The following is a 12484-nucleotide window of genomic DNA, read 5'->3' as shown; positions in this document are numbered from 1 at the left end:
TATCAGTGTGATATGAATCTAGTAACTGAACTGCGTTTATCTAAGGTAAGCCTTGTTCTTAGAAGTAAACAATTGGGTATTAGGAGGTTCAGGAGTATAATTTATGAAATCTACTTTCAAATGATACAGCAAAACAGATCATACAAATATAAAGATAATGATGAAGCAAATGTGTAACACATTTATTGGTGAATCTGGAAAAAGGGTGAACGGAATTCTCTCTACTACTCTTACAACTTTTCCATAAGTTTGAAATTGCTTCAAAATTAAAAGGAATTAAAATGAACTAGCTTAATTTATCCTCAACATCAAAACCTAAAGGACAAACAAGTGAGAAAGGGAAACAAACCTATACCGTGTCATTATGTTTCTGAGCCAGAGAGTGCTGAACATTTTACCAAGGTCATTGTACAGAATCCAAACAATTTGTGTTTTGAGTCAGTTGGGTTGGTTAGTCACTGAACTCCACAGTTTTGTAGCTCTGTGACTTTATTCTCTCCATCTTCTTGAGTCTAAGTGTCCTCCTCTATGAAGTGGAGATAATGCTGCCAAGAGCAGAAGATGAGTGAGATGATTAAATGAGATGCTAATATCAAGTACTGAACACCTCATCTACATACCACTGTGCTCAGGGTTGGGAGACAAATCTCTATGGGACTCTAAGTTTCTGCAAGTCTTATGTAAAACCCAATTGCTCTTTGTCCTGGACTATCTTTTCAAGGATGCTTGTATTACAAATAGCTTTGTGAGACAAAAACAGTGTTGCACATCAGAATAAAGGGGAAAATGCCTGCTGTTATTACAAAAGTCTCAGGGTCCTCTCCTATATAATACACATCATCTGACCCTCTGCACAGGGCCCTCTAGGAAGAGTTGGAGCTTGGGGAATCCACACAAGGAAATGTTGATACTCTGGCTACTACTTTCGCTGGGAATAATGAAATAATATAATCCTTTCTCCCAGGGCTCTTATAATATTTTCTGCCACTGTCCATGAACTGTGGTTGACTAACTTGTAGGGTAAAATCACAAACTCTTCACAGTTTTCAACACCAAGCCCTCTGTGTTAATATTATATTATTAAAGCTTATCAATAGCCCTATAAAGTTCAGCAAAATGCTGCGTGGTACAAGTAAGATATTCCATATCATCATCATCATCAATCCTTGCAATAAATTACCAATCAATACCATCATCTGACAGTTGACAGATTAATTAAAAGCTGCCAAGAGTAAATCTGTTACATTAATGAAAGGACTGGAGTTTGAATTCTTTGCACTTTTACCATGTCATCTCACAGTTTTAAAATTATGAACTTATTTGGAGAAGCTGAAAAGTTTATTACATCCCAACAGGTATGATTCAGGCACTTTGCTGATCTGAGGAAAGAAAAGTGAAGAAAACAGGCTGACTTCGTGATGCTTATAACATACACCAAAACAAGTAAAACATGACAAAATAATTAACCCAAGTGTTACGACAGAAGCAGACAAGGGACTGAGATAGAGAATAACTGGAGGACCGTATTTATCAAACTATAGGTTGTCAGTTGGGAATAATTCAGTGAGTTACAACCAGCATTTCTGAAGAAAAATGAAGCAGTACAGAATAGAAAAGAATGCACACAGATTACAAACTATTGTTCTGTGCAACTTTCATCTAGTATAGGAAGTCACAGTACAAAGTGCATTTCTTCAAGGCACAGGGAATAATCTATGCAATCCGAATGTGATGGCAATGGAAAGAACTTACTAGGTTGGAAAACAAGAAAATTATAGTGTGGTTACAATCCTACCGAAAGAAGGGCTAGAGTGGCATGAATTACTGTTAAGGTTCTGACAGTGAGTTTGTGTAGTTTTAAACAGATAAGTGATCTGATTTATGCTCTAGGAGTCACTTTTGTTGCTATAAAGAGAATGCATTGGAGAGAGGGCAAGAATGGAGGCAGAAAGACCCATCAGAATGCTGCTGTAAGTAGCTGATGCAGGTGACAATGGTAGTTTGGCCTGGGGTGGAGGAAAGAAGGAACAGCAGCAATGGGAAAAGAGTGGATGAATTCAAGATATTATTTTGAAAACAGAATCAAAAGAACTTGATGAAGTAAGCATCAGAGGTATACTCTAAAGAATCAGTCATACCCAAATATTGTGGTTCCATGAGCATGCCATGCTCTCTTATGTATCTATGGATATGCTCTCCATGAAAAATCCTATCCCCACCAAGCTCTCACTCTCCTCACTTAGTATACTGCTACTCAACCTCCCCTCAACAGCACCTTTTCCACAAAGCCTTCTCTGACACTAACAGGCTGTCTTCTCCATATTCCCTCAGCATTTCACACATGGTTTTAATACAGTGGTTACAGACTGCACTGCAGCAACCTGTTTATATGACTGTTTCTCAAGTTAGTCTGGAGCCATGCCAGGAAAGAACCCATATTCCATTTACTTTCAGCTTTGGGTCTGAGGTGCTTAAACACTTTAGGTGCTTAGAAAGTGCTTAGAAAACTTTAGACTCCGAGAACCAGAGAAATGGCAACATAAAAAGATCTCAGCTGGGTCGCTAGTGTTGAAGATGGAAAGATGAAACCATGAACCAGTTAGTAGGAGTGTCCAAGATGACCGGGTAGGAAGACCCTGAACTCACCTCCTCCCGTGGGTATAGCAAAATTACAACTATTTACAGATCAACTATTGAAGAGAAAGACCTGAAGACTAGCAGAAAATGTCTTCTTACAATTAACGATATAAAGAGGGAACCACAACTACAATGGGTAGGAGAGGTGGAGAATAGTATAATCCCATACTCCCAAACCGACAGGAAAATTACAAGACCAGAGGTTCTTCCAAAGGAGCGGGGGATCTGAGCCTCACATCAGGCTCCCCAGCTTGGAGGTCTTGCACCAGAAAAACAAGTTCTCAGAACATGTGGCTTTGAACGGTGGAGGGGTTAACTTTTGGGAGAGCCAGAGGTTTGCAGGAAACAGACTCCACTCTTAACAGGTGCACACAAAATCTCATACACGCTGAGACCTATGGCAGAAGCAGTACTTCAAAAGGAGCAAAAAATAAGTGAGTGAGCCTGCACGAAACTAAATAACTTTTGTACCGCAAAACAAAAAAGGTCACCTACTGAATGGGAGAAGATAATTGCAAACGATACACCAGACAAGGGGATGCTGCTGCTGCTAAGTCGCTTCAGTCGTGTCCGACTCTGTGCGACCCCATAGACGGCAGCCCACCAGGCTCCCCCGTCCCTGGGATTCTCCAGGCAAGAGTACTGGAGTGGGGTGCCATTGCCTTCTCCAGACAAGGGATTAGCATCTGAAATATATAAAGAATTCATACAACTCAAAAACAAACAAACAAACAAAACCTAATTAAAAAATGGGCAGAGGACTCGAACAGACGTTTTTCCAAGATATACAGAGGGTCAATAGGCACATGAAAAGATGTTCAGCATAACTAATCATCAGGTACATGTAGATCAAAACCACAATGAGATGTCAATTCACATCTGGCAGAATGGCTATTATCAAAAGACAACAAATAAATAACAAGCGTTAGTGAGGATACAGAGAAAGAAAACCCTTGTGCACTGATGTTGGGAATGTAAATTGGTGAAGCCACTATGGAAAACAGTATGGAGATTTTTCAAAAAATTGAAACTAGAACTGCCATGCTGCTGCTGCTGCTAAGTCGCTTCAGTCGTGTTCAACTCTGTGCGACCCCACAGACAGCAGCCTACCAGGCTCCCCCATCCCTGGGATCCTCCGGGCAAGAACACTGGAGTGGGTTGCCATTTCCTTCTCCAATGCATGAAAGTGAAAAGTGAAAGTGAAGTCGCTCAGTCGTCTCTGACTCTTCGCAACCCCATGGACTGCAGCCTACCAGGTTCCTCCACCCATGGGATTTTCCAGGCAAGAGTACTGGAGTGGGTTGTCATTGCCTTCTCTGAGAACTGCCATACAATCTATGAATTTCACTTCTAGGTATATCTTCAAAGAAAATAAAAACCCTAGTTCAAAAAGATATATGCACTCTTATGTTCATTACAGCATTATTTACTATAGCCAAGATATGAAAGTAATGTAAGTGCCCATCCATAAATGTATGGATAAAGAACATGTGGTATATGTATACCATGGACTATTATCCAGCCATTAAAATTAAAAAAAGGAGTCTTGCCATTTGTGATGGCAAGGATGGATCTAGCGGATATTACACTATGTGATATGTCACACAGAGAAAGGCAAATATTGTATGGTTTCACTTTTATGTGGAATCTAAAATGCAAAACAAATGATCAAACATAAGCAAAAAGAAACAGTTACAGCTACAGAGAACAATCAACTGGTTGTCGGTGGGGAAGTGCTGAAGAAAAATATCAATAGGTAAGGGCGATTAAAAAAAAAACTAGACTCATTAATCAAAATTTGCAGAATTAATGTGTTCTTTCATGTAACACATTCCTTCATTTCTAAATTAGGTAAGGAACCCCATTCATAAAGGTATGTATTGCACATATTATTTTTATCCTTGTCTCAGATCATCTCTCAATTATCTTGTTTGGGGAAAGATTTTTGCTTAGTCTTAGTTTATGTTGTCACACAACTCTGCTACATTCTGTTTAATGATCAGATTGTGCTCCTCACCTTCACAAACTAAACAGCACAGTGTATAGGAAGGAGCTGATTTCAAATTTAGATCTCTGTTCATGAACCAACACTTCGGTAGCTTATTTAATCTCTCTGAATCTCAATTTGCTCAACTGTATCACAAGGTTAATACTTCTCTATTGTAGGGGTGTCCCAAGGTTTAAATGTGAAGTAATTAGCACAAATATACTCAATACATATTTATTCCTGTTTCCCCAGCTTGGTTTCTCTATAAGGAAGAATACAGCCTTTGCAAAACTAAACATAAAACGTTTCTGGTAATGGCACTATCTTGACCTCAGGGCTTTGAATGAAAAGCAACTCACATACACACAAAAGCTTGGATGCTGAGGTCCAAAGCTACCTACCCCCAGACATAGTTTACGTGATTAACATGTTTTTATTATTCATGTTAACATGATTTTATTATTTCTTTGCTTTCAATAGCATGATTTTACTTTTTTGGAAGAATGAAAAAAAAACTATTTTTGATGAACTCTAACGTTCCAGTGTTTTATTCCCATCCTTACTATAGAGTTGTTTAAATAGTGAAACTGATTCTCCCTAAAACCGAGTTCCTCTGCCAAGTTCACAACTAACCTCTCAATCCAAAATATTATTCCCTTTCTTGTCTAACACCTGATCCCCTCAAGACTGAGGAGGAGCATCAAAGAAAAGGATTGAAACCAACCAGGACCTTGTGGGTCCCTCTTGGGTATAAAAAAACTTTCTAGTTCCCTTCAGCCCTCTAGCTCTTCCTTGAGTTCCAAATAGGCAGTTCAAAAAGTTATAAATCCGGAAAGTGAGGGAATACAGAAAAAAAGGAAAAGAAGTCAATCAGGCAGGGAGAGGGCAGAATCCTAATTACCCCTTAGGGGATACACAAAACAATCTGCTTTGAATTTCTCTACTGGAACTAGGTGTCCCCTCAGGTTAAGGAGGGTAACTACCTACTAGTTAAGAACTCGGACTGTTCAGAACCTAAGGAATGAAGATGTTGATCCTTTCTGACCCTGGTGATTTCAACGAAACCTTATACTCTCAACCACTGAGTCAATCTGATATGGAATTCACCTGCTCAAACACCTCATGAAAATGCACAATACCTTTAGCTTAAAACCTCCCCGATTTTGCCACCTGAGAAAATTCTGCTTTGGGAAAGGTAACCCTTGGCAAACCCCACTTGTCCGTACTTGAGGCAAGTAATAAATCCTTCCTTCTCATCTTTGGTTTGGCTGCGTCTTCTGCCCCTACACCCCTCAAGAGGCAAACTGTTTTCCAGGAACAATACGCCTCAGAATCAAGACAAATAGGACCTCGTGTTACATTTGGAGTTACCAAAAATAACGCTAGGACGGGCAGCCGAAATGACTGCAAGAGAAATAACTGGTTTTGAAGTTAGCTCTTTTCAAATGGAAATTCAGATCCATCATCAACTACACTTAAGAGAACGGAACACTAACTTCTAGAGGGTCTAGGCATGGCCCACTGACTTTCTATCCAGTTAACGCTCACTGAGCAGCGGGGCGGTAAGCAGTGAGCGAAGCAATGTGCGCCTTTCAAGGTTTACTTTTCACCCTGAAAACTGATCTGGGCCGCAGGCTCAACCCTCTACCGGGTTTGCCTCGGCCGCTCCAGCACCTCCTGAAAGCCGAAAGCAAGCGGGAAAAACAAACAGGGTATCAGCAGAACCCGCGCGGCCTCCCGGTGACTGGGGGCTGGCTCGCAGCGGTGAAAGGGGCTTCGTGGCTCAGGGGTCCACCATATGCCAGTTCCCGTGCCCGTACCTGACTGGCGATGGACCTGCGGAAACCGCACGCCATGTCTGACTCCACGAAGCGGGTTCCAGCTGGAAGGTCCAGAACTTCGCTCCTCCCTTCTCTGCACGCCCCGCCTACGCGCGCCGGAAGCCCGCCCCGAAGGGTGCTGCCAGCCAATCAAACAGCAGCGTGGCCCGCTACTAACCTCCGCCCCGCTGCCGCGAGGGAGCGCGGGAAATCCCGAGTGCATCTGGAGTTCCACGGGTTGCTGGAGCCATGGCTACCTCTTCGGTGTCCAAGGTATGTGGGGGCGGGCGCCCATTAGGACTCCATAGCTGCCTCATTCTCTTGTGAAGGAAGGACGAAGCGGAGGTTACATTGTCCAGTTGTCCTGGCTCGAGGGGCAGGAGCGGCGGGCGGAGCTGAGGCATCTTTGCTCCGCGTCTAGTGGAGGCCAACTTTGCTTGGGGAGCGAAGACGCCGAAATGCCTTAGTGTTTTGCCTCGGAGGAGGTTTTAAGTTCTGCTTTGTGGAGGTCGGATCCCGGGAGGATGTGCCCTACTCTGCCCTCTTTTTTACTTCTGTTGTTTGTTGTACGCCAAACGTTGTGAGGTACCGAGATACAAGTGGTAAACAAAATAGGCGCAGATATTTTCATTATTACCAAAAGTTCTTTTAGGGCCTCTTTAGACACTAAGTGCCGCTTAGTAATATTAGGAGTACAGCTGGAAGCTCCTGAAACTTAAGTTGTGTGATAAACCTGTGAATGCAGATATAGTTGCAAAGACTTTTCTCCCGTTCAAACAGTAAATTAATGAAGGATATACCATGGATTTAATTTTTAATTTTAATTAAAACCACGTTAGAATAAAATCATGAGATTCAGTACTTTGCAAGACTACATATTTGGGAAAAACTACAAACCATAGGATTCAAGCATACTGAAGTTTGAGCGACTGTGATGCTAGGTGCAAATGCCAGAAGAGCTGTCACTGCTAGTTTTTTTTGTTTTTTTTTTTTTAGGGTTGATGCTGTTTGTATTTTGCCCTGGTTATAAAGTTCATACGTTTTAAAAAAGTTTTATTGGGAGTATAGTTGTTTTACAGTGTTGTGTTCGTTTCTGTTGTTGTTCAGTTGCTAAGTCCTGTCCTTGTACAACAAATGAATCAGCTATATGTATACCTAAATCCCCTCTTTTTTGAATTTCTTTCCTGTTGGTTCCATAGGTTTTGAGTGGTCTGTCCCCTAATCCTTTTTGTTGCTTAAGCTTTTCTTATTTTTGTATATTTTGCAGGATTGTGAGAGTTTTATGGTTTTTTCTTTTTTCAGGAAAGCATTTATGACATAAGAGATGCTTGTATTGACATAATTATGAAGGACACCTTACTTGAATGAGAATCTTTAAGGACTGTTTCACTGGTTTATGGAACTGTCATCTTCCTTTTTGCTTTAAACTAAACTCTTTCCTTGTCATGTTTTCTGGCTGTTGGCTTTCCTCCTGTCTTCTTCCATCTCCAACACCATTTCTTGACCAGTAGTTCAAAGTGAATAATGGTATTACTCCCGCTGCCATATATTGGGATCCATTCCCAGGGCTCTTCATGGTTCCTTTTCCTGCTCCTGAATTGCATGTGGCTATAGAAAGGAGGCAGTGACAAGCTTGTCAAGGCACCAAAAGATTTTTCTTAAAAAAAAAAATTAAAAATACTTGTGTATTTTAAATCATTCTGTTAGTTGCAGATAAAATTGTTCAAGGCACAATTCTTATTTTGGACCCTGCTTCCTAGGTAGCTCAGTGGTAAACAATCTGCCTGCCAATACAGGAGACATGGGTTCAATCCTTGGGCCAGGAAGATTCCCTGGAGAAGAAAATGGCAACCCACTCCAGTATTCTTGCCTGGAAAATCCCATGAAACAGAGGAGCCTGGCGGGCTACTGTCCATGGAGTCATGAAAGAGTCAGACACAACTTAGCGACTCAACAACAATTCACATGGCCAGTTTATATTTGTACAGCAGTCCTTGGATCTATCCTGAGATGGGTTTTCCTAGATATATTTCTTTCATTTTCCATAGAAATGGAAATCTTGAAGAAGCTGTCCATGATACAGCTTTAGGATTGTAGAGCAAACGTAGGACCAGCAGCTGGTGGCCTGTGTATCACTAGTCAAATAATATGAAACTCAGTGTAGCTAGGAAATTACCAAAAAAATTATTTGACAAGTATTCATCCGTTTTGTATACTGATTGCCTAATGTATATGTTAACACTGTCCTAAACACTGGGAAGACAGTTATGAGTTAAATGCAGTCTGTACTCTGAAGGTGCTTACTAACTGGGGAGACACTCATAAATAGCTATCTTACATAGGGAAAATAATTTAAAACAAAGCAAAATAAAGATATACAAGTACTGTGAGATATTAAGGGAAGGAATAATTCTTCTGATTAGAGAAATTGGGAAAGGGTTCCCAAAGCAGGTGAATTGGAGTCGAACTTTAATGGATAAATGAATAAGGATTTTTTCAGGTGAAGAAAGATATGTAAGGTGAATCAGTAGCCAGAATTGTCTGCCCTGCTAAGGTTCTAGATACTTGGAATTTAATTAAATAATGAATGTTTCTTTAGAGATGGGAAGGTGTCAGTATTTTTTATCATCTTGATGTTCATATTAATGTTCTTTTTCCACTAGGTTTTATAAAAATGGAGCTTTAATGGGTTTAAATTTCATCAGTTTTTATTTTCTTTGTCTCTTAGATTAGCTCGCAAAGAGTAAAATCAAAGAAGAGCTTCCCATGGGAGGGAGGAGAAAGAAGTGTTAAATTCCCTTGTTGTTTAAGAATTTCCCTTCTATAATTCAGATTGAAGAAAGATGATTTCTTAGCACTTTAAAGAAATGCCTTAAAAAAATCTGTTTATTCATAAAATACTTTATTAATCAGATTTGTCTACTCCTTGGCTGCTTTGACTTTATGCTATTTTTTCTCTGTCTTTTTTGTAGGGTTGCTTTGTGTTTAAGCCAAACTTCAAGAAGAGAAAGATCTCTGTGCCAATAGGTAAAATATCTTAATATGAGATTTGTTAGTTTTCCTCCCTCAAGTGTGAACTAACCTAACTTTTAATGAATTAGTAATTCTCTTGCCTAAGCTTGCTTCACTTACTGTGTTGATATAGCAGTTATGTTCGAAGGCATAGGACAAAGTGGTAAGGGCACTGCTCTAGGCTCTAAAAGAGGATGCATATGTACCTTCAAAAGACAAATTGAAATTTCCTTCAAAGGGTTACCGTTCTTCAAGAGAGATTGTCTTAAAAATCCCAGTGATTTCTTGGAATGAGGTAGGGAGAATTGACTGCACAAATGCAAGAGGGATTTTTTTGAGTGATGGGTATGTTCTCTAGATAGGATGATTACGTAAGTGTAAACCTTGGTTAGGACATATCAAACTCTTAAATGGGCATATTTTATTATTTGTAAGTTATACTTCAATAAAATTAAATTATTAAAAAAATACTATCTTCTTCTTCTGAAAGTGAAGTGGCTCAGTCGTGTCCGACTCTTTGTGACCCCATGGACTGTAGCCCACTAGGCTCTTCCGTCCATGGGATTTTGAAGGCAAGAGTACTGGAGTGGGTTGCCATTTCCTTCTCCAGGGGATCTTCCCAACCCAGGGATCGAGCCTGGGTCTCCTGCATTGTAGGCAGACGCTCTTACCATCTGAGCCACCAGGGAAGTCCTCTTCTTCTTCTATTTATATCCAAATATCTGTTTAGTGGTCAAGTTAGAAGGCTTGACTACTTCAAACAAATCAAGATGTTGTTATCAGTCAGAAAATGTTTATTGCACTGGTTCTCAATTGGGGCTGCAGATTATTAGTTATTTTTACATATTTATTTAGTTGCTCTGGGTCTTAGTTGTGGCACACAGGATCTTCATTTGCCACATTCGAATTCTTAATTGCAGCATGTGGGATCTAGTTCCCTAACAAGGGATTGAACCTGGGCCCCCTGGCATTGGGAGCATGGAGGCTTAGCCAGTGGACCACCAGGGAAGTCCCAAGATTAGAATCACTTGAGCAACTTAAAAAAAAAAAACAACTGATTATTTTTTCGGTGTAATTGTAGATTCATATGCAGTTGTAAGAAAAAGTGGAGAGAGTTCCCTTGAACTCTCACTCAGTTATCCCTGTTGGTAGCATATCTTGTGCCTGTAGTACAGTTTCACAGCTAGCAAGCTGACAGTGGTACAGTCTGTCAACCTTATTCATATGTCAACTTTCTTAAAAACACTGATGCCCAGACCCTATCCCAGACCAATTGAATCAGATTCTTTGGAAGTAGGACCCAGGTGTTTATATTTTTTAAAAGCTCTTCTCAGGCATATTGAGTATTTCCACTCAATATTCAGTACTATGAAGATTCATTCTGATGGGAAAATTAGGTGCAGTTAAGTATACTCATGCGAAGAGTTGACTCATTGGAAAAGACTCTGGTGCTGGAAGGGATTGGGGGCAGGAGAAGAAGGGGACGACGAAGGATGAGTTGGCTGGATGGCATCACTGACTCCGTGGATGCAAGTCTGGGTGAACTCTGGGAGTTGGTGATGGACAGGGAGGCCTGGCATGCTGCGATTCATGGGGTCGCAGTCAGACACGACTGAGCAACGAACTGAACTGAACTACACTCATGCACTAATTTCATATTTAAAAAGAAAAACTGGACTATCCTATTGTTTGACTAAGAAAATAAACAGTTCAAATATATAAAATTGGATTTTTCTAAATCATCACAGAAAGTAGATCTTCAGAGTGTTAATCCTTCAGTTTGAGACCAGCTGGGCTTCCCTGGTGGCTCAGTCTGTGAAGAAGCCACCTGCAGTGCAGGAGACTGGGGTTTGATCCCTGGGTTGGGAAGATCCCCTGGAGAAGGAAATGGCTACCCACTCCAGTATTCTTGCCTGGGAAATCCTGTGAACAGAGGAGCCTGCTGGGATACAGTCTGTGGGGTGGCTGAGAGCTGGACACGGCTGAGCAACTGACACACACACACACACACGTGTTAATTTGTTTAATCCTCTCAGCAAACTATGAAATCAGTTTTAAACTGTTTTCTCCACTAAAGTATGTGAGGATACTTAGACTAGAAAGAACTTTCTCAGTGATAGTGCTAGCAAGTGGCAGAGCTGAGATTTGAAATCAGGCTGATTCCAGAGCCTATCGTCTAACCACTACTTAATCCTGTCTCTCATAATGTGAGGCAAGTTTTTGCTTAGAACTTTTTGTGTTGAATTTCACCTGTAACTTACTAAGATTTGTTTAAAGATTTTTAGTATTAATGAAGCTAATACGTATAATTGTATAGTTTGAACTTTGAAGTACCTGAGGTGGTTTTTTTTGGGGGGGGGCAGTATTTATATGCTGATTAAAGGCCAACAGATACTGTTTTAATATGAAACTCTTAAGGGGAATTGACCCTGATTGTAAGATGGAGCAGAAATGAGGAAAATAAATCCAGATTTTAGCACTTGCTTTTGTTGGCTTCAGTTCTTGAAACAAATTGCCTGAAGAAGTAGGAAGATGCTCTGCATTCCTCACCATCTGTCCCCTTGGCTTGAAGATACTTGGGCATATCTATAAAAGAATGGTACCTCTCCCTCGCCTCCACATTGTGCGGATGACTGCACATCTGTAACCCAACTGGGCAAGGGGTGGAGAGGGAGACAGGGAGGGCCAGGCAGCCTGGCACTGTAGGGGGTGTTCACCCGAGTAAAGCCTCGAGTAGGAGCAGGAAGGAATCTCAACAGCAAGAGCTTACCTCTTTAGTTCATCTTAATACCTACTTTTTTAACTTTTTACCTACCAGATCTACAAATGACAGCAGGTTAAAGTGTCCTACTGGTGTCTTTTCCCCTCCAAATTCTAATAGTTAAAATTATATATTTTGTTGTAGCATAAAAAGTAATATCTTGATTTACCACTTTAATGTTTTATATGCTTTTACTCTTCAAATTATAATGACTTTTTCACAATTAAAAAATAGATAAATTTAAAACATCAATAAAATAGCTTTTTC

General features: G+C 40.5%; 2 protein-coding genes and 1 non-coding gene across 4 annotated transcripts in view; 1 reads left to right on the top strand and 2 right to left on the bottom strand.

The window, feature by feature from the left end:
- The window catches only part of RARS2 (arginyl-tRNA synthetase 2, mitochondrial), a 72436-nt gene extending 65934 nt beyond the window's left edge, over nt 1–6502 (bottom strand). The window contains exon 1 of the mRNA XM_068985217.1: nt 6445–6502. Coding sequence (XP_068841318.1) covers nt 6445–6480 — 36 coding nt within the window. The 5' untranslated portion in view covers nt 6481–6502. The remainder of the gene's footprint in view (nt 1–6444) is intronic.
- Nucleotides 6503–6687: 185 nt separating this feature from the next.
- ORC3 (origin recognition complex subunit 3) overlaps nt 6688–12484 on the top strand; it is a 70703-nt gene continuing 64906 nt past the window's right edge. For both annotated transcript variants that reach the window (XM_068985292.1, XM_068985290.1), the window contains exons 1-2: nt 6688–6717; nt 9417–9471. In XM_068985292.1, the coding sequence (XP_068841393.1) occupies nt 6694–6717; nt 9417–9471 (79 nt within the window). In that variant the 5' untranslated portion in view covers nt 6688–6693. The remainder of the gene's footprint in view (nt 6718–9416; nt 9472–12484) is intronic.
- Nucleotides 10073–10145, bottom strand: TRNAC-ACA (transfer RNA cysteine (anticodon ACA)). The gene has a single exon. It is a non-coding gene; the product is annotated as a tRNA-Cys (tRNA).

This window comes from Capricornis sumatraensis, chromosome 13 (genome assembly GCF_032405125.1).
Source record: "Capricornis sumatraensis isolate serow.1 chromosome 13, serow.2, whole genome shotgun sequence".
NCBI lineage: Eukaryota > Metazoa > Chordata > Mammalia > Artiodactyla > Bovidae > Capricornis > Capricornis sumatraensis.
Note: the sequence above shows the minus strand (reverse complement) of the source record. Positions and strands in the feature narration are given on the sequence as shown.